The 19,017-nt window shown below is 34.1% G+C and overlaps 4 protein-coding genes and 1 pseudogene across 16 annotated transcripts; 2 read left to right on the forward strand and 3 right to left on the reverse strand.

The window, feature by feature from the left end:
- The first annotated feature begins 1,498 nt into the window (after nt 1-1,498).
- Nucleotides 1,499-5,249, forward strand: LOC104730264 (uncharacterized). 11 transcript variants are annotated; one of them, XR_015574410.1, is made up of 16 exons: nt 1,680-2,115; nt 2,298-2,605; nt 2,704-2,783; nt 2,902-3,002; nt 3,106-3,228; nt 3,306-3,375; nt 3,459-3,545; nt 3,639-3,704; nt 3,802-3,894; nt 3,983-4,039; nt 4,121-4,145; nt 4,220-4,252; nt 4,345-4,435; nt 4,522-4,610; nt 4,715-4,908; nt 5,001-5,249. XR_015574410.1 is itself a non-coding variant. In XM_010449406.3 (15 exons), exons 2-15 carry the CDS (start codon nt 2,335-2,337, stop codon nt 5,059-5,061), a joined length of 1,515 nt encoding a protein of 504 aa, XP_010447708.1. In that variant the 5' UTR covers nt 1,592-2,115; nt 2,298-2,334; the 3' UTR covers nt 5,062-5,249. The 11 variants fall into 11 exon arrangements, 6 of the variants coding, with proteins under 6 accessions (XP_010447711.1, XP_010447708.1, XP_010447710.1 ...); XR_015574411.1 differs by having other exon boundaries at nt 2,301-2,605; XR_015574412.1 differs by having other exon boundaries at nt 1,764-2,115; nt 2,335-2,605.
- On the reverse strand, nt 5,166-7,163 carry LOC104730263 (uncharacterized). Of its 2 annotated transcripts, XR_758412.2 has the most exons (6): nt 6,712-7,163; nt 6,355-6,537; nt 6,112-6,238; nt 5,809-5,922; nt 5,480-5,678; nt 5,166-5,332 (listed from the first exon to the last, which is right to left on the reverse strand). XR_758412.2 is itself a non-coding variant. In XM_010449404.2 (5 exons), the coding sequence occupies exons 1-5, from the start codon at nt 6,991-6,993 to the stop codon at nt 5,563-5,565; spliced, it is 822 nt and encodes a 273-aa protein (XP_010447706.1). In that variant the 5' UTR covers nt 6,994-7,163; the 3' UTR covers nt 5,369-5,562. The 2 variants fall into 2 exon arrangements, 1 of the variants encoding a protein (XP_010447706.1); XM_010449404.2 differs by lacking the exon at nt 5,166-5,332 and having other exon boundaries at nt 5,369-5,678.
- A 500-nt stretch (nt 7,164-7,663) lies between these two features.
- LOC104730265 (cinnamoyl-CoA reductase-like SNL6) lies at nt 7,664-9,642 on the reverse strand. The gene is made up of 4 exons (XM_087478248.1): nt 9,454-9,642; nt 8,370-8,523; nt 8,048-8,240; nt 7,664-7,944 (listed from the first exon to the last, which is right to left on the reverse strand). Exons 2-4 carry the CDS (start codon nt 8,500-8,502, stop codon nt 7,851-7,853), a joined length of 420 nt encoding a protein of 139 aa, XP_087334374.1. The 5' UTR covers nt 8,503-8,523; nt 9,454-9,642; the 3' UTR covers nt 7,664-7,850.
- Nucleotides 9,442-10,116, reverse strand: LOC147930176 (cinnamoyl-CoA reductase 2-like). The gene is made up of 3 exons (XM_087478827.1): nt 9,993-10,116; nt 9,772-9,869; nt 9,442-9,642 (listed from the first exon to the last, which is right to left on the reverse strand). The coding sequence occupies exons 1-3, from the start codon at nt 10,114-10,116 to the stop codon at nt 9,442-9,444; spliced, it is 423 nt and encodes a 140-aa protein (XP_087334953.1).
- A 6,797-nt stretch (nt 10,117-16,913) lies between these two features.
- On the forward strand, nt 16,914-18,719 carry LOC104733199 (ankyrin repeat-containing protein BDA1-like; annotated as a pseudogene). The gene is made up of 3 exons (XR_015573773.1): nt 16,914-17,260; nt 17,412-17,695; nt 17,882-18,719. The product of XR_015573773.1 is annotated as an ankyrin repeat-containing protein BDA1-like (transcript).
- The last annotated feature ends 298 nt before the right edge of the window (nt 18,720-19,017 follow it).

Consider the following 19,017-nt stretch of genomic DNA (forward strand, 5'->3'; position numbering starts at 1 on the left):
CTTTCCATCATTTTCCCATAGTTACTGTCAAAGGTCTTATACTCTTATCTATGAAGCTTAGACGAAACTCAAGTCGCACATTTGTCGGTCTTATGGCTTACAAAAACACCATAATATCGCCATGAATTTAAAGAACAAAAAAAGTCTTTATCTTCAGAGAATTAACTGTATCCTACTCAAGACAATTAGTATACTTTCAGCTTTGACACAACAATTGAAGTCAAACAGTGTAAAGACAAGGCTACATCCGTACAACAGGTACATGCAAAACCATGAGTATTTACCCTTTCACTTTGCATTTGCGTGTTTGAAGAAAAATTTGTCAAACTATGTTTGCTAAAGATGATGTTTAAGACATTCATCGTGATCTTGTCTTGACGTCTTGCCCTCTAGAAGCTTCTCTCTCCATCTTCTCCCTCTTTTTGCGAGTCTTGTCATCCTCTACACCTCCCTAAGTTCAGTCATAGAGACAAACACGCAGTCCATTTTTATAATGCCCGTGTTTTCTTTCCTCATTGTTCACAGCATTTTGAGAGTATTCAAATCTAAGTGATTACCTCTGAACCGTGAGACAGGAATCCCTTAATAAGACTAGAAGCTTTGTAGGTTCCAAATGCAAACATATACCGAACTTAGTTGCAAACGATCATTATAAGACGGAACCTAGACATGTGTCTAGCATTCTCAGCCTAGACATGTGTCCTAAACTCATTTTGCTCTTGATCTTTCTTCTTGACTAAATGGTGTGAGACAAGTCTACGTCTGTTTAAAGTTTAAACCAATCAGTTTCACGCAGGATATGTTTTTGTTGGCTGCGTGTGAGTGTGAATGTGATTACGCTTTTCTTTGGGTTTATGACAAAGATTCTGAAAATTGGGCTTTAAATCTCTTTCATCAGTAGTTCTGGCCCATTATAGTTTTGTCACTATTATAGCAAAAACTAAAAAATGTATTAAAGGAAAACGTAGCAATATGGTATGCCAGTATGGGGTAGGGGTTGGTCAGAAAAAGACATGTACGTTTACAATGTAAGAAGTGACGTGGACACGTGGGAGCATGCGCAATGCAACCAGTCACCACCATTAACAGGGGTCCGCTGTTGTTATTTTCAACTAATACTCATTGAGATCAAAACTAGAAAATGTTGACGAAACCAAACTCTTTTGGATCATTGGACGTTGAAAATAAATATGTAGGCCGTTGGTTAGATCATAATAAGGAATAGGACCAAGGTGTGGGATTGATTCACTTTATCTCCCCCTCCCACTTGGAAGATGCTTAGCCCTTGAGATAGACATTTGCTTAGTCCCCACTTGAATGCGGTATACACTAACGCAGCATCGAGAAGCTTCCGTTTTTGAATATTCTTACTTTTTCTTTTTTTCTTTTCAACAGAATATTCTTCTGTATAACTTCTAATTTATCATTATAAAACTTCTAATTTGACTTGTATATATCATCACTAGGGTAAGTTTAGGATTAAAAATTACATTTAGCCATTTTTTTTAATAAGAATATAAAAATAGTCAACTGTCTTAAACAAAGCGAAAATCCCAAAATATTTATCCTCATCATGACCTGGAAAACAACTACGCAAATCAACATTTAACAATCGTAATTAGAGGATATACAACACATTCAGTTTTGGTTTAAAAGGATCGAAATTGTATTAAAAAAACAAAACAAAAACACACGTTTCTTACTTAGTCAATAAACAAAAAAGACTCATTAATCACGTCTCTCTCTCTCTGTCTTCAAAACTTAACAGTTAAAATCTTCTTCTTCTTCTTCTTCTTCTTGATCTTCTTCCTTATTTTTGGGTCTCTCTTATCCAGATATTATTATCAGCATCCCATTACATAAACATCGAACCTTTTAAACTTTTCAATATTCTTTTCCATCATTCACGTTTCCCCCTCTTGTGCCCAATTCTTATCTGGATCAGATTTCTCATTCCTTAATTCAAAGATTTCGTTTTTATTTTTCCTTCTGTGACTTGGGTTTTTGTTTTACTCTGTATCCGAATCACAAAGTTTTCCTCTTTTTCTTTTCCGGCGGAAAAAATTCTTACTTTCTCAAGGGAATTTGAATTTGGAGCTGTTCTTAGTTCAAAAGGTGAGTCCTCATCAATAATGTTATTGTAATTGAGCGTTACGTCACATGTAGAGGCTATGTTATTTTTATATGGGGACATAGATGCCTGCAATAATGCAATCATATATGAAGTTTTAGCTTTGTGCATACTTTTATCCTCTCTTTTGAAATTGTTGTCATTCTTTTTTTTTTTTTTTCTTCAGCAGCTGATCCTGCAGACTGAATTTGTATTGATCGTAGATGAGACCAATCATTAGATCATCATCTCTCAGTAGAATTAGATGGGCTTTGAGGAACAACAATCAAGAACGCTATGCTTCATCTTTCTGCTCCAAAAGCCGCAACCTTTTGATCGGTGTCAGTCAAAACCAACCTCTGGTGAATACAACAACAAGCACTGATTATTCAAGTTTGTGTTCGAGGTTGAGTTTCTTGAGAGGTTTATCAGTTGAAGCAGTTGAAGCAGCTGATCCTGCTACCACTACTACTACTAGGCTCACCGTCTCATCAGGTGTTTTTTTGTTTATCTTTTTCAACACAATTCGATTTATCTCAGAGTTTGGTGTTTTATCACTTTATGGTTTACTGAATTTTGTTGAATGATGGCAGATGTGAAAAGAACAGGTCCGCTTGTTGAGTATGAGAGAAGAATCAGTGATGGTGAACTCATGACTGGTGATATCTGCCAAGTATGATTAACATAACAATCACTCTTTTTTTTTACTTTATTGAAGCTTTGAGCAATGAGATATAAAAAAATGCGATTCTTGTTACTTGCGGCTTAAGTGTGTGTTTGAAATGTTGCAGATTAGTGCATTGAGAGAGCTTCAAAGACTACATGATGAGCTTGTGGAATCAGTAGATACATGTCGTTTAGATCGGTACAACACTTCTGATAAATTCTCAAGGTGATTCTTCTTTTCTCTTAGCCTTGAGCCTTTTTTTTCTTCTCTGTTTAGGAATTGAGAACTTAAGTGTCTCACACAAATTTGTGTGTTTTGTGTGATACAGAAGCCGTTGGTTTTGGTCTCGGCTCATGCCGCAGTCTTCTAACTCACCTGTCAATGGTTTATACCTTTATGGAGGTGTAGGCACAGGAAAAACTATGTTGATGGACTTATTCTTTGATCAATTGTAAGTTTGTCTGCTCAAATTCGTATCTTTTATTTATGGAGCATTGCGGTTTCATGATAGTTCTCTCGTTTCTTTAGGCCTTGCACTTGGAAGAAGCAGAGGATACATTTCCATGATTTCATGTTGAGTGTTCATAGCCGCTTGCAAGTATGGATAACTTTCCATTGTTTCTCTATTGAGTTTAGTAGCAAAGCTTTAGCCTTTTGAGATAATTCGTTTGATGTTTGCAGAAGCACAAGGGTTTATCAGATCCACTTGAAGTTGTTGCCCAAGAGATAGCTCATGATGCAATCTTGCTATGTCTAGATGAGTTCATGGTATGCACTTATTTCATATATTTATCTTCTCCAAAGTAATCATCTTTGGATCAACCCATCTTGAGTTTTGGCTAAACGTTTCTGTTATTACAGGTAACTGATGTTGCAGATGCTCTGATACTTAACCGACTCTTCGGACATCTCTTCAGCAATGGCGTCGTAAGTGTGCTTTTTTTACTTACACTAAGCTGTTACAATCATCTCTAATGTTATGTGTTGAACTGACTTGTGTCCATGCTTGTGAGATAAAATATAGATTCTTGTTGCTACATCGAATCGGAACCCTGATAAACTCTATGAAGGAGGACTCCAGAGAGATCTCTTCCTACCTTTCATCTCCTCATTGAAGGTAAATCTAGTTAACTTCCATTAATCTATGTTCAACCTTTTTTTTTTGTTTCCAATTCAAAGATTCCATCAATGTTCCATTTTCGTAGGAACGGTGTGTGGTTCATGAGATTGGCTCATCGGTTGATTACCGGAAACTGACTTCGGTACTGCTCTTAAACACTTGCTATACTGGCTTCAATGTAAAGCAGAGTTTCAATAACTAGCACGTTACTTCACTTGTGCAGGCTGAGCAAGGATTCTATTTCATCGGTAAAGATCTTTCGACCCTTTTGAAACAGAAGTTCCAACAACTGATTGGAGACAATGTTATTGCGCGTCCACAGGTAGTAGAAGTGGTGATGGGAAGAAAATTACAGGTACAGTTAAAATACCAAATCTTTGTGTTATTCCAACACTTCTGTTGTCTACATATAAGTTGTTCATCAGACCAATGCTACTTCATGAACAGATTCCATTAGGTGCCAATGGATGTGCATACTTTCCTTTTGAAGAGTTATGCGATCGACCTCTTGGAGCTGCGGATTACTTTGGATTGTTCAGTAAGTTACTCGGCTTTGACTCTCTCTCATCTGAAAATCTTGTCACAAAACGTTTTTCTTATTCTTCTCCCTCATGTTACCTGCAGAGAAGTTTCATACTCTTGCATTGGAAGGGATTCCAGTGTTTGGTCTTCATAACCGGACTGCTGCGTATAGATTCGTCACGCTAGTCGATGTATGCAGATACCCGGTTCCATCTCTTCAGTTTTTGTAGTTATCCAAGATGACACAACCAAACCATTCATCAGATCTAACGTAACTATGGTTTAAGAGTTGCAGGTGATGTATGAGAACAGAGCCAGGTTTTCGTGTACAGCTGAGGCAAGTCCTCAAGAACTCCTGGAAAAGATTGTAACAATCTCAGATGCGAAATCGATGGCTCCAAGAACATCGTCGAGATCAAGAAAGAACGATGTTTCTGAGCTCTGTGTGGATAACGAATTAGGTTTTGCAAAAGACAGAACCATCAGTAGGTAATGTAACAAAGATCTTCCTGGTTCATTTCTAAAACTTATACAGATTTTTGTTGGATCTCACTCGTCAAATGAATTTGTTTATTGTGTAGATTAACAGAAATGAACAGCAAAGAGTACTTGGAGCAGCATGCAATAACACATAATCTGTAACAGTCTAAAAGGACCGTTGATGGTATTTTTCATGGGATTTCAATTGAATCCTATAATGTAGCTTTGTTGTATGTTCTGTATCACACCAAAAAAACATATAAGAATCATGGAAAAGGGAAATTTATCCATTGTTGTAACATTGAATTTTGAATTTACAAAGAGTACTTGGAGCAGCATGCCATAACACAGAATCTGCAACTCTTATACAAGACCGTTGATGTTTTTTTTCTTCATGGGATTCCATTGAATCCAAAATAGCTTGTTGTATGTTCTGTACCACACCAACATATTGATAAGAACCACGAAAAAAGGAAATTTATCCATTGTTGTAACATTGAATTTTGAATTTACAGCTATATTAATTCCAAATCTTTGCAGTACCAATGCACCAAGAACAATAACACATTGCAGTACTAACCAGATTGTTGCTAAACATTAAGTGGTAGAAGCAAAACATCAAAGACCACTACGATATAATATCGTCGTCGTCGATATTAATGACTAGTTTTGGAAAGAAAGAGAGTAGGAGCCAGTGTTGGGATCTTTAACAGCCTTGAAGTTGTCCACACTCATCCCAAAGCGACCCAAGATCGAGTTTCCCATCTCCTTCAGCTTAGCTACAAACACAAATATATTCGACATCAGAGTTAGTCTATAAAACGATGGATATTTGACCAAAAGGAATCAGTCTAGAATCTAGATGCTAGAAGATCTACAATTTTATGATGAAGTAGTCCCCAAACTTACTTATAGCCTCTTCTTTCATCTTTTCTCGCTTCTCAGCAGCAAGAGGTTCAAGACGTCGTATCCCTTTCCTAGCATGATCACTTGAAGGATCAAGTTCTAAGATCTTCTTCAGGTCTGCATATGAGAAGAGCGGAGACTCAGTGTGAACTCTTTCCAATAATAAACCTGATCCACAACCAATAACTATCTATCCTGGAACAAGTACAAAGAAACTAATCTAGAACTCCTGACTAATTTTTCATGAGTAAACCTCAAGGGCAAAAGACGGTTATTGCTTGCATAAATACTCGTGAACACACTCACCCGTGACAGCATCTTCGAAATGCTCAAGCTTCTCATGTGCTTCTGCCCTTCGAACCAAGGCCTTAGTGTAGGTAGGATTTAGCTCTAACGCTTTCGTACATTCCTTGATCGTTTCTTCATATTTACCCTGCCCAAAAAAATTTCAGAGAAATCTTGACAACTATACTCATCTATAATCGAAAATTCAATAGACCAAGAAGTAACCAAATAAACATTTGTGACCGCTTACGCAAAAAGACATACCAATTTGAGGAAACATACACCTCTGTTTAAATGGCATATGGATCGAAGCTCTATAGACTCAGGAAACTCCTTCACAAGCTCTAAAGCAAAAGCATACTTTGACAATGCCTCTTCATAAAAGCCATTAACGAAGCATTTGTTTCCTTCCGCTTTAGCTTCATTTGCTTCTGCCATAGCTTTCTCCTTTAACACAAAAGACGAATCCTCAATATCTGTTCAACACTAGCTATAAAGCATTTCTCTACTAATTTCATCCAAAGGTTCAAACTTTCACATGAAAATTGTAATGACAAGTAGCTAATGAACCCCTAAAACCCAGAATTAGCCAAACCCTAAAAGATATCAAAGTGGAATCACCTTGTTTGATCCGTCGTCGGTTATGGCTACTCCTTCACTCATTAGCTCAACCTGTTCTTCCTTCTCCTCCTGAATAGTGACGGCGTCGTTTTTAGTACCATCTTCATCTCCTTCTTCATCGCTGATCTCACGTTCGCTGGCAGTCTCGAACCCGTCGGAATCATCTCCGTCGACTTGTTTCGTCTCCGTCGTGGGTTGCTGCGGTGAAGACGAAGACGATGGCTTTGGTTCGGTTTTGATGAGGATCTCATCCTCACTCTCACTTGATTCGATCAGTACCATCTTTCAATCTAGGGTTTTTTCGAGAGTTTTGTACAAAAAGCTTTCAACGCGACTTATCTTGATCGTCGATCTATCTTTTTAGCTTTCTTAAGAAATCTGAATCGAAGCTACTACACAAGAAAAGAAAGGTTCAATGGTGAAGAAGCCATTAAACGACGCCGTTTTTTATTTACAATTTGTTAAAGTAACAAAAAGTTTTGTTGTTCTTGGTAGGCAATCTCAGGCCTCGTATTGGCCCATCTAATATCTTATTTGGGCCAACCTAAGCTAAATCTGTACTCTTTTTTTTTCCCTGTACAAATAAGGATTTTACCGTTCGCATGTAGAAGAAGCTCATGTAAGTCTAATATAGCTTTTTTTAATTTTGTAGTGATTTAAAAAAATTAGAAATTCTCAATATTTACCAAGCATAAATCATTTGAAAACAATATCATTTTCTACATTATGTAAGATGAAAAAGAAAAATTCTTATTGATTTTTTATGAATAATATATGTGTTCATGTACGAAAACAAACACAATCTTTCACGGAACGCATTCTATTATTATTGCACAATTATAGGAGACATCGTTTTAAAAGGTTCGTATACGTGACAACTCTCTCACCAATTTGTAATTACTATGTCTAACAAACAGAAATAGAAAGCATTCATATTGTGCCCCCAGCAAAATTAAAAAGACTACTCATATAGTATTATATTAATCATAAAATGAGAGGAAATGTATACTTTTTTTTTTGGTCTGATGATAGGTCACGAGCAACAAATGCTACTATGAGAAGATCAATATACAAATTACAACATTTCTTTTGTATAATGTCTTCATTTTCAATTTAAATTATAAAAAAGGTTTCTTTAATTAACAAGCAGAGCCAGTTTCTACCAGCTTGCTTAATTTATTGTTCCTTAGTCTTTCTTCGTAAACTTCACTTCCGTGCATCTCATTCTCATACCTAAATGACATAAATACATATATAGTACAGTATTAGACTAATTAAAAATTGCATAAGCCAATAAACACAATACCTCAAATTAAAACGAAACAATAAATTGTACCTCGGTGGCATAGGTATCAAAGGAGACAAACTCTCCACAAGCTTGAGAGCTTCTTCTTCTGTGTTGACGATTTGGTTGAAGCAGAAATAACGACCGCAAGCTGAAACATCCTCGAATGCTCTAATATGAACATCCGCTAAAAACGTAACGTCTACGTACGCTAACACACCATTCTCATACATTTGTGCAGCTCCTGTTACCAAAAAAAAAAAAAAAATACCATTTCATAAAAAAAAAAAAAAAAAAAAACCATTTCATCAAATTTAAATCTCGAGTGGCATGTACAGTATGTTGTGACATTTGTGGAATCATCAGTACGTACCTTTCAGGTAGGACATGGTGGGCCTAGCGTTGTGTTGCGCGACCAATGGTCCGACGATGAGACCAGGGTTGATAGAGACCATGTTGAGCCTACGGTCCATAGCTAATGCCCAAGCTGCTTTCTCTGACAACATCTTTGCCAATGCATGCCACAACTGCATCCATCCACATACATTTGTGAGTTTGAGCTTGTACGTATGAAAAGTAAATTAAAAGTAACAAAAATAAAAAGAGAGTAATAAATTCCTAGAAATAGCAGCAACAAGAAACAGCAAAAAAAAGTAAAGGAATAGTCTCCGATTTCGTATTGTTGACTGCTCGAATTGAAGTCGATGACATACAACTATGCACGTTAATTTTGTCCCCGAATCATTTGTTGCATAAGTTAGCTAAGTCCATTTATGATGATCATTATTATTGTTAGTTTTTTTAAAGGAAAAAAAAAACATGGCACCGGTCTAATTTGAGTACTACGTACTAAATCATCTGTATCTAATTATTTCAAAACATCATAAAATTAAGATATAAGTATGTGTATATATATGCCCTTTAATCTTCCCAAAGGCAAACTAAAATCGAATCAAGAGGTTGTACAATGTATGTATTTTATGAGTCATGGAAAATGAATATATTCAATTAATCTGACCCCTTACGAATTTTCTATGTCGCCCAACCAAATGATTCGAGATAGTGTGACAATACATTTGATGAAGACCTATCTTTGACTATTAAAAAAAAAAAGATACCACAAAATAATTCCTGACTATAATATAATAGTTCTAAATTCAAAATTTTAATAGAACTGGCTTTCTTCTTAAATAATAATATGAGCTAAGCTACAATAAATAAAGATGTCAGGAAATAATTAGTTATCATTCCAATCCAGCCTAATAACTTTGAAAATTTGTGGTCCTTTATTCACTAAAATTTCACTTAAGTCCATAATTCACTAAAACTTTATTCACTTAAATTCACTTAAAATTTCAGAAAATAACGATTAATATTTAATCAGCCAAAATTCATAAAAAACGGAAAGAAAAAAAAAAAAAGAGAGAGAGATTAAGAAAAAAAAATTAGAAAAAAACCTTTTTGTTGCGACAGAAGTCTTGATCACTCCAACACTTCTCATCAACATCCTTCTGAGTTCCAATGTTGTCTCTCCAAATTGAAGCTGTTAACGAAGAAGAGAACACAATCTTCTCAATACTCTCTGTTCTTCCACATGCTTCCACCACATTGATCGCTCCTCTCACCTCCAAATCCACCTCCTTCTCCTATAATTCATGATAAATTAACACAATGACCTCAATCTTAATCTTAAAACTCAGAATCTAAACAAGATACTTACATCGTATCCGGCTATCTAAGCAGCAGAAGACAACGTTACATGTCTTGAGAGAGACAAGTATGCTTTGATAATCCAACACATCAACATCGTACACAACTAATCTCTCTTCCGTTGCTTCCATCTCTCTCACCTTCTCCTCAATTTCACTATCCCCTGATTACCAAAACACACACACACAAAAAAACAATCGAATCAAGAACCAACAAAGAACACTTTTTATACCTCGAAATCATCGAAAGAAACGAAACCATTTGCTGCATGAATAGAGAAAGATACCGTTTCTACGAATAGCTGCGTGAACAGAGTATCCTCTGCTAAGCAGTTTCTTGAGAATCCAGAAACCAACATAAGTAGAAGCATCAAGAACGCAGCAACAAGAAGTGGACTTGTCGTGATCCATTTTTTTTCTTTCTCTTTTGCGTCTGATTAGTGATTGAATCAGGAGAGAGTTAAACGAAAGCGTGTGTATAAGTGTGTGAAAAGGAAGAAGAAGGTTAGAAGTAGGAAGAGAGAAGAGGCAAAGTATTAATAGGAACAAGTTGGGTGAACTATTTTTCTGTTGCACGTTCCCAGCTACTCATCTTTTATTATACCTCATCTCTTATAGTATTTATTAGTATTTTTTTACACCTAAGTATTTTTGTATTTCTTAATTAATTAATTTTCACCCATCGTAACCATCTTAATTAAGAACTTGGTTATCCAGTCTCCACAAGTCAATCGCTTATTGGTTTTTGTTTACGTGTTGATGATTTTTGGAACGTGTGTCTTCTTTCAGAAACACTCCAAATTTAGTAGTACCAGCTAATATCAAATTCCAATTTTCTTATTTTTGTTTCTTATTGAATACTAGTACAAATATATATTACCAAATCAAATTAAAGATGAGTTGTCTAGATACTTTTTTTTGGGTTTAATTGTTTTTCTGACATGTGTCACTTCTAGAAATAATTAAATTAATTATAAATCAGTTCATTATGAGATGAGTTTCATTCGAACAATCGTGATTATTAGAAGATATAACAAAAGTATACATAATTGGTATTTAGTGAATTTAATAAACATATATATTAAAATGTTAATTTAAAAATTGATTGGTTCTGTTTATATTTCAAACTATAGACTAGTAATATTATGAAACTCTCCTGATGTTGTTAGATATGAGTATACTATAAAAATAATCTGGATATAAACGAAGGAAAAAATGTCATTAAAATCCTTAATTCTACATTTTCGTTGATTTAAAGCCCGAACTCTGTTTTTGGAGCGAAGAAACACCAATTATTTGTTGACTTCCAAATAAATCGCAAACTATCGTTGACCTATCCTTTTGAGACACAACATTAAGTGATCAAACAGAGAAATTAAACGGGATTAACTATCCGTTAACGAGATCCGTTAATAGCAAAACAACGCTGTTTATAACACCCTAATACCCCCAAATTAAGAAATCGATTCTCAATTTCTCCCATTCATAAACCCTAATCAATCTCAATTTATCTTTTCTTCTTCAATTTCTCTTTTCTTCTTCGATTTCTCTCTTCTTCTTCGAGTTGACGAGATGAGTTCTAGCTCAGAGACATTAATGGTAGCTTCGTTCCACCGTGGAGTGTCATTGAAGTGTGTTTGTGGAGCCGGTGTAACGATCTTTACATCGAGAACTGAAGAGAATCCTGGTCGACCGTTCTTCCGATGTATAACAGAAAGAGATCTGGAATCTTCTCTTCATCGAAGATATCATGTTAGATTAGAGTTAGATCGATTATGGTTTGTGATTTGGGGTAATTGAAAATAAATTTCTCAATTTGGGGGTTTCAAGGTGTTATAAACAACGTTGTTTTGCTATTAGTATTAACGGATTTTGTTAACGGATAATTAACCCCGTTTAATTTCTCTGTTTGATCACTTAACGTTGTGCCTCATAATACTAAGTCAACGAGAGTTTGCGATTTATTTAAAAGTCAACAAATAATTGGTGTTTTTTTTCACCAAACGCAAAGTTCGGGATTTAAATCAACAAAAATGTAAACTTAGGAATTTTAGTGACATTTTTCCCTATAAATGAAAGTTGGAATTAGAAAGATGTTGTTAGGTTTGAGAATGCCAGAATATGGAACAAACTTGGGTCGGCCATTGCATAAGCAAAACTCACACAAAGGTGGCTTCTAAAAGATAACTATATTTTCTCTAACAAAAAGATGAGATATCTATAATATAAAATATTAAAATTTAAAGATTGCAAGAAAAATGGAGTCAAGGAGATACATAAGAGAATTAATAAAAGCAAAACAGCGAAAGGGCGCTGGACGTAAAGTAGTTAGCAGTTAGTAGGTAGAGATTGTGGTGGGATGAGAATTTACGTGGGGAAGTTTCAACACAAGCCACAACCTACCAACATGTCTAAACTCTTAATGTGTGCTATAATCTGGAGCTTTTAATTTACTAATTTACTCTAAAAATGTTTCCACTACATTTTTAAAGATTTGGTATTCATCACTCGGTGAAACTAAAGTTGTGATTGTAGAAATATCCAAAAGCTATCTGATTATATTACGGAGATATCTTAATGATTTGTACGTGTTTTAATGTGAATGAATTCAATTAGTTACAAAATTAGGTTACATGTTAGGTCTAAGATAACATGTATCCTTTTAACAAAATGTATAGCGTCACTCCAATAGTGATAATTGAATAATGCGGCTTTATACACCTATATGTGCATTTAATTCCGCAAGTTTGCAACTAATTGTTTTACTATTTGTTTGTAAGGGTCGTTTAAGTTTTTAATTTAGCCATCGGGTTGCAAAAGTGGCTATTGAGCTGTGAAATTCTGGTTCTTTTAATGTCATACAACGATTCAACCATTCTGATTTGATGTTTCTTTTATTGATGATGATGAATGGTGATGACTGATGAGAAAAACAATTCAATACTTATCCCCTGCTGTATTTATTTCTTTTCTAGGTCAACCTCTGTTTTTTTTTTTTATTATAAATTGTTACAACGAAACTGAGGCTATGAATGGTAACCACTTAAATGCGGTTTTGGAGGTGCGTTTTTTCTAAATATACTAAAGTCACCATTCAACACTTTTACAACAAATTTGCGTTTTCTTAAGAAAAAAAAAAAAAAAAAAATTTGCGGATTTTGAGGGACAATTAACACAGGGCCGCTTTTCCATATTAGAAGAACTTGATATGTAGTGGTCCACTACAAATCCGCGATCAACAGTTATTTTTTTGATTTTTTTTTAATTTAAATAAGTTATATATACGGATATACATATCTCAAAAATCACAACAAATTGATCCCAATTTCTTTATTTTCACTCACTTCCCAAAAAACATTCACGATTGAACCCAAAAAAAAATTTTTATTTCCTTGTTTATAGGCTTGCAACATTTATTGAGGTGAGCTGTACTGTTTTTTTTCTAATCGGTACTACAATTTTTTTTTCCACACTAATGGGTACTATCACTATTATTATCTTGTTGTTCAAATAAATTTTAGTTTAATTAAATTATTTTTGTATTAATAATTTAATTAGGATACACTTATATATAATATATTAACACTCTTATGAAATCTATAAGAGCTATTTTTTTTTTAGTTTAAACTCATAACAATTAAAATATGATTCAATATTTATTATTTTGTTTTGTAATTTAAAAATTTGTTATAGTAATAGTAGGTTATGTATATTTCATTAATCTTTAAATAGATACATATATTTACTACAGATAGTGTTTATTAAATATTTAATTTAAATAGTTCATAACATACAATAATATACAAATATACTAATTATTAATAAATTTATTTATAATATATAATCCGCACTGCTTTCCTTTTTTACCATTCACACAATTAATATTGAACCGCAAATAGTTTTTCACCAATCAAATATCATTATGTACCGCTTATTTTGTATAAACCGCACTTGTCCCGCAAACCGCATGTACCGCAGTTGATACGTACCGCACTCAAAAACCGTTTTCCCCGCACAACCAAATACGCAGTCACCATTCGGACTCTGAAAGAAAAATTATAAAAAAAAAAAAAAACTTTGTGTGGCTAAGAAGGATTGGTGAAATATGAAAAGTGGTGAGAAGACACGTGTCAGAGTCTCTCAGATGTTTTCGTACTTTTGTCCCCATATAGATGATGAACACTGCGTGTCGTCCTGAACAAGGAAAATGCTTTCACCAAAACTGGTAACGCTCATCATACCAATCAATTTCAAAGCTCAATGAATGAACTGAACTAACTATGAGCCACGTGTACATCAACCAGGATCACACGACAAAGTGTTTGGATTCCTTCTTTTGAGTTCAGAAAAGTTGACTTGCGTCTCGCGGTCTCCGTTCACCTAATTCGATTTACCATCTTATATATAAGAACAAAATAGGTTGATTGAGGATAATGATAATACAAGTGGTTATTTATATAAATAGCAGCATATTATAACATGAAAGTGAAAGTGATATTGTGACTTGTGAGTACATTATTTACTTCAAACATTAGCTCTTATAATGTTTCATATTCACCCCTTATACAAAATATTGAAGACTTTTAACCGATGAAGTGATGAAAATAAAAACACACAAAAATATTCTATCTTGACTTCGGTGGAAATCATTGATTTTTGTTCTTAGTATTGCCAAAACAATTCATTCATGATATATCCAAAGAAAAAGAAAACAGTGTCGTGTAATTGTGAAATGAGTTGTTACCATAATCAGGAGAATTAAGGGTTCCTAATGGTGATCATATTTTACTATATCATATAATCCGTTTAAAAACTGACTCTAAAGTGAACGGTAGAGAAACTCTATAATAGAGGTGAGTTTACTCCAATGTTCCTCTATGCTCACCTCTAAAATAGAGAATGCTATTTTTTCTTCTATTTAGACCATCTCCAATGGTTTTCCCTATTTTTTCCTCTATAATAGAGGAACTCTATAATAGAAGTGAGTTTTACTCCAATGGTCCTCTATTCTTATCTCTAAAATAAAGAATCCTCTATTTATAGAGGAATCTTTGTAAAAAAAAAATAGGATTCCTCTATAAATAGAGGAAAAAATAGCAATTTCTATTTTAGAGATGAGAATAAAGGACCATTGGAGTAAAACTCACCTTTATTATAGAGGCAAAAATAGAGGACTATTGGAGATGCTTTTATAGAGGAACCCTATTTTTTTACAAAGGTTTATCTATAAATAGAAGAAAAATAACAATCTCTATTTTAGATGTGAGAATAGAGAACCATTGGAGTAAAACTCACCATATTATAGAGGAAAAAATAAGGAAAACTATTGGAGATGGTCTTAAGATGAGGACTACAGAGATGAGAAATGCGACTTTTTCTGGTTATGTGCTAACTGGATTTCATAGTTTATTAGTGAACGCACTTACTGAACAAAACAGATAGTTTGTTGAGTTTACATAATATTTTAGATGGAGTTTGAGAAAGTCTTACAAGTCCTCATAAGGGTGGAAGTTACCTTTAGACCAAGAGACGCCAATAAGGTAAAACTTGTTTAAGCAACAAATCCTTTGATCGAGTATGCACTAGCAAATAGCAATAGATTCTTGGGTACCAAATTGGGTACGGCTTTGGTTAACAATAAACCAACTATGTCTATTGGTGGTAAAAGATAAACCAGCTTTTTGTACCGGTAAATCGATTTAATCATCAGTAACTGATAAGTATCAAAGACCAACGATTTCATGGCCTCATTTCAACATAATTCAGCCCAAATTTATTTGGGTCAAGTCCATGCACTCTCCTTTGTATGTATTTTCGTCCACCGGGGGTTTGCATGGTTCTACTTCTACTTATAATACTTAACTCCTAAAACACAGGTATCTATTCAACAAAAATGATCCTAGTATATATATATCTATATATAAAATAGTGTCAAGGATTTAAAAATTTTATAAAAGTCAGAAATAACGAGGCGTTATGAAAAATTGCGCTTTCGTTTAATCTGATGTCAAAAGACTCAAAACTGAAAATGATCGATATTCATTTTATATTTACTTAACTAGTTTGGTATTCGCCTAGCCACTATATATCATCGATCCATCTAATCATTTATTTACGTGACAACTGAAACTATACGACTAGTCTTAGACTAAAACTCTTTACTGTACTATATATCCTTACAAATTTGAATCAAGTTATATGTATGCTTAATCTTGCATAGCAGAAATCAAATCGAGAGAGACTAAAATGGGCATGGCGCATGGGCATGGTGAAAGTCACGACTTTACCAACTTTTGGATCAAAAATCGTTGGATCACATTTAATCTGTTCATTACTGTAGGAAGTTGAGAAATGTACATAATGACTTTGTCGTTGGTAATTAACATCATGACTTTGTCTCACCACGTACGTACGTTCTTGCCATGCTCATTTTCTATTCTAGTACAGAAACAAATCACATGCGCACCACAATGGATACGGCCATACGGTAATCGATCAAGTACAGAAACAAGTCACATTCACACGAGAATTACATGCTTTCATAAATTTACTAAAATATTGAATATTTATTTGTCCCCATATCTTTAAATATTAAATGCAATTTTGTAATCCCTATATATTAATAGAGGAACATTTTGGCAAAAAAACTGAGGTGTCAGCATTACAGAGCTCATGACACTCTTTCTTTTATTTGTCATCAGCTTTTAAAAATATTTACATTTATTTACCATTGTATTTTTCCAAAAATACAATTAACACCCAAAATTAATTTTTATATTATCTTTCTAATTTAATTATATCTTTTAATTATATTTTCATAAAATCTTTAAAATGAATTTTAAGAACTCTTTGTTCATATGATATAATAATATAAGATTGATATTATAATAACTCTCACGGGTTAAATTTTAATTATTATACAATTTTTTTATAGATATATACTACACAATCGAATTTTAAATATTTCAATTATCCATAAATAGAAGAGATTTTATAAATACAAATTACAATAAAAACATTAAATAATTATTTTATACTGCACTATGTGCGGGTTGTTACCTAGTTTAAGATAAAATAATATTTGTTCCAAAAAAAGAGAGATAAAAACAATCATATAAACCTCAGTCGTAATATTTTTTGGGTTTCTATAAATGTAAGCTTAGACAAGCTTCCATTGAGTTATTTTAATTCATTATCTGAACTTTCTATTGTTGCACAAAAAAAAACTGAACATCTCTGAATCCATATATGGATAGAAGGTTAGCTTGGGTCACACAATCCATCGATGCCTTGTATTCTTTAATAGATAAAGATCCTTCTATACTACAAAAGATTGAAGCATCACCGTATGTGCATACGCCTCTTCATGAAGCATCAATGTTTGGGAAAATAGACATGGCCATGGAGTTGATGGTGTTGATGCCATCGTTTACGTATAAACTAAATACACGGGGATATAGTCCATTGCATCTTGCCGTGGAGAACAATCAAGTCGAGATAGCACTAGAGCTAGTCAAGTTTGATCCCAATCTTGTTCGTCTTCGCGGCAGAGCAGGTATATTTCTTGAATAATAATAATTCTACTTTAGATCGCCCGCACTTCATAGTTTGACATATTCCCTTACATGAGTTCAGTTGAGGTCTATTTTCCTCTATAGATAGGCAACGTCTAACATTAATAATATTTTATTCAATTTTCTAAACAGGTGTGACACCACTACATCTTGTAGTGGAGAAAGGTGGTGTCGATCTCCTCACGGAGTTTATCATGGCTTGTCCCAAGAGCATTTTGGATGTAAACGTAAGCGGTGAGACGGCTCTCCACATGGCGGTCTTGAACGGCAGATATGAAGAGCTCAAAGTGCTTACGGGATGGATCGAAAGAATGCGTCAAAGGGAAGCTGCGTCTATGGAGAAAGACATCTTAAACAGAAAAGATCGTGAGGGCAACACGGCGTTGCACGTCGCGGCATATCAGAATAAACATCAGGTAATGTATTCAAATATTCTTCTCTTATGTCGTACTTTTCAAAATTAAAGGTTGATATCTACGAGTATTCTGTTATTAGACCAAAACAACACGATATGATTTGATATATACATTAATACATATATACATAATGTAAATGAAGGTTAATTTGTAACCTTTTGGTGCGTGTGGAAATGTTATATACAGGCACTAAAACCGTTGTTGAAATGCTTCTCGCTTGACCGGAACATCCAGAACAAAGATGGTTTAACATCCGTAGACATACTTCGGGCCAACGGTCGGTACATGGACAAAGACACTGAAAAACTGATAAGAAGTTGGGGTGGAAAGAGCAAAGCTGCTCTACCCAAAGTCAAGACATCGTCTGAATATTTGAGATCACGGGTTACGTTCAGGGAATTTTGCTCCATCCAAATGACACGTTACAAGAGCGGCATATCAGACGGAACCAGAAACGCGCTTCAGGTGATAAACATACTCATCACCACGGCTACGTACGTATACAACAGCACTACAGCCACCAAGATGCCTAAACGACGACTATTCAAGTAAATACGCACAATTAATATGTGTACTACTTTGGGGATTCATTACGATATCTTTTTATTTCTCTATGTTTTTGAACTTCATTCTCTTACCACCTGGTAGAGGGTACACTTGGTTCTATATCTTGATCGCAACTCCTCTCTGCTGCTCTTACGGGATTGCAATGTTGTTGAACGGCCAGACACCACAGTCCATTCCAATATTCCTTGTGATTGTGATTCTAATTGGCTTTCTTTGTTATCTGATTTTCGTATTCTTGAAGTGGAAATTAGCTCTCCAGCTGAGGACAGTAAAGCCCAAAAGTCAGATGGTTTTGGAAGGTTTATCGACAATAGTTTAATTATAGTCCTTCGTAACTGATAGATAGATAAGCAAAGATTCTCATATGAACTATGTCGTAGTATGTGAAAATTGTAGATTAAAACGATGTTATTGATATGTTATTAATTAGAGCTAAAAAAAAATGCTTTGATTATAATTTGTAATCGTTATTCAGATACACGCGCCATGAATATTTAATTATCATGGAGCTTTGTATCATGTTTATTACTCCCTTTGTTCCTCCTAATAGATGTTTTGCCAATTTCACATATATTAATAAAAAGTTAAAATTTTATTTATGAAATAATTTATAATTACTTTTACGAGAAAATATAGATTTTAAATAGCATGTCATGTGGAGAAAACTTAAAGTAAAAAAAAAAAATCAATTTAATTTCTTTTATTGTACAACATTAATTTTTTAGAGACAAAAAAAAAAATCCTAAAAGATCTAT

This window comes from Camelina sativa, chromosome 12, assembly GCF_030686135.1.
Source record: "Camelina sativa cultivar CO46 ecotype springtype chromosome 12, ASM3068613v1".
Taxonomy (NCBI): Eukaryota; Viridiplantae; Streptophyta; class Magnoliopsida; order Brassicales; family Brassicaceae; genus Camelina; species Camelina sativa.

What these genes read in the sequence shown, in the direction of transcription:
- LOC104730264 (XM_010449406.3), top strand. Translation starts at nt 2,335, where the DNA reads ATGAGACCAATCATTAGATCATCATCTCTCAGTAGAATTAGATGGGCT. An exon ending in ATCTCTTCAGCAATGGCGTC is followed by an intron (nt 3,705 to 3,801) that starts GTAAGTGTGCTT and finishes GATAAAATATAG; the next exon opens with ATTCTTGTTGCTACATCGAA. An exon ending in TGATGGGAAGAAAATTACAG is followed by an intron (nt 4,253 to 4,344) that starts GTACAGTTAAAA and finishes CTTCATGAACAG; the next exon opens with ATTCCATTAGGTGCCAATGG.
- LOC104730263 (XM_010449404.2), bottom strand. Translation starts at nt 6,993, where the DNA reads ATGGTACTGATCGAATCAAGTGAGAGTGAGGATGAGATCCTCATCAAA. An exon ending in CCGACGACGGATCAAACAAG is followed by an intron (nt 6,538 to 6,711) that starts GTGATTCCACTT and finishes TTTGTGTTAAAG; the next exon opens with GAGAAAGCTATGGCAGAAGC. An exon ending in GTGTATGTTTCCTCAAATTG is followed by an intron (nt 6,239 to 6,354) that starts GTATGTCTTTTT and finishes TTTTTTGGGCAG; the next exon opens with GGTAAATATGAAGAAACGAT.
- LOC104730265 (XM_087478248.1), bottom strand. Translation starts at nt 8,502, where the DNA reads ATGTTGTCAGAGAAAGCAGCTTGGGCATTAGCTATGGACCGTAGGCTC. An exon ending in CACCATGTCCTACCTGAAAG is followed by an intron (nt 8,241 to 8,369) that starts GTACGTACTGAT and finishes TTTTGGTAACAG; the next exon opens with GAGCTGCACAAATGTATGAG. An exon ending in TTGATACCTATGCCACCGAG is followed by an intron (nt 7,945 to 8,047) that starts GTACAATTTATT and finishes TATGTCATTTAG; the next exon opens with GTATGAGAATGAGATGCACG.
- LOC147930176 (XM_087478827.1), bottom strand. Translation starts at nt 10,116, where the DNA reads ATGGATCACGACAAGTCCACTTCTTGTTGCTGCGTTCTTGATGCTTCT. An exon ending in CGCAGCTATTCGTAGAAACG is followed by an intron (nt 9,870 to 9,992) that starts GTATCTTTCTCT and finishes TTTGGTAATCAG; the next exon opens with GGGATAGTGAAATTGAGGAG. An exon ending in TGGATTATCAAAGCATACTT is followed by an intron (nt 9,643 to 9,771) that starts GTCTCTCTCAAG and finishes CATGAATTATAG; the next exon opens with GAGAAGGAGGTGGATTTGGA.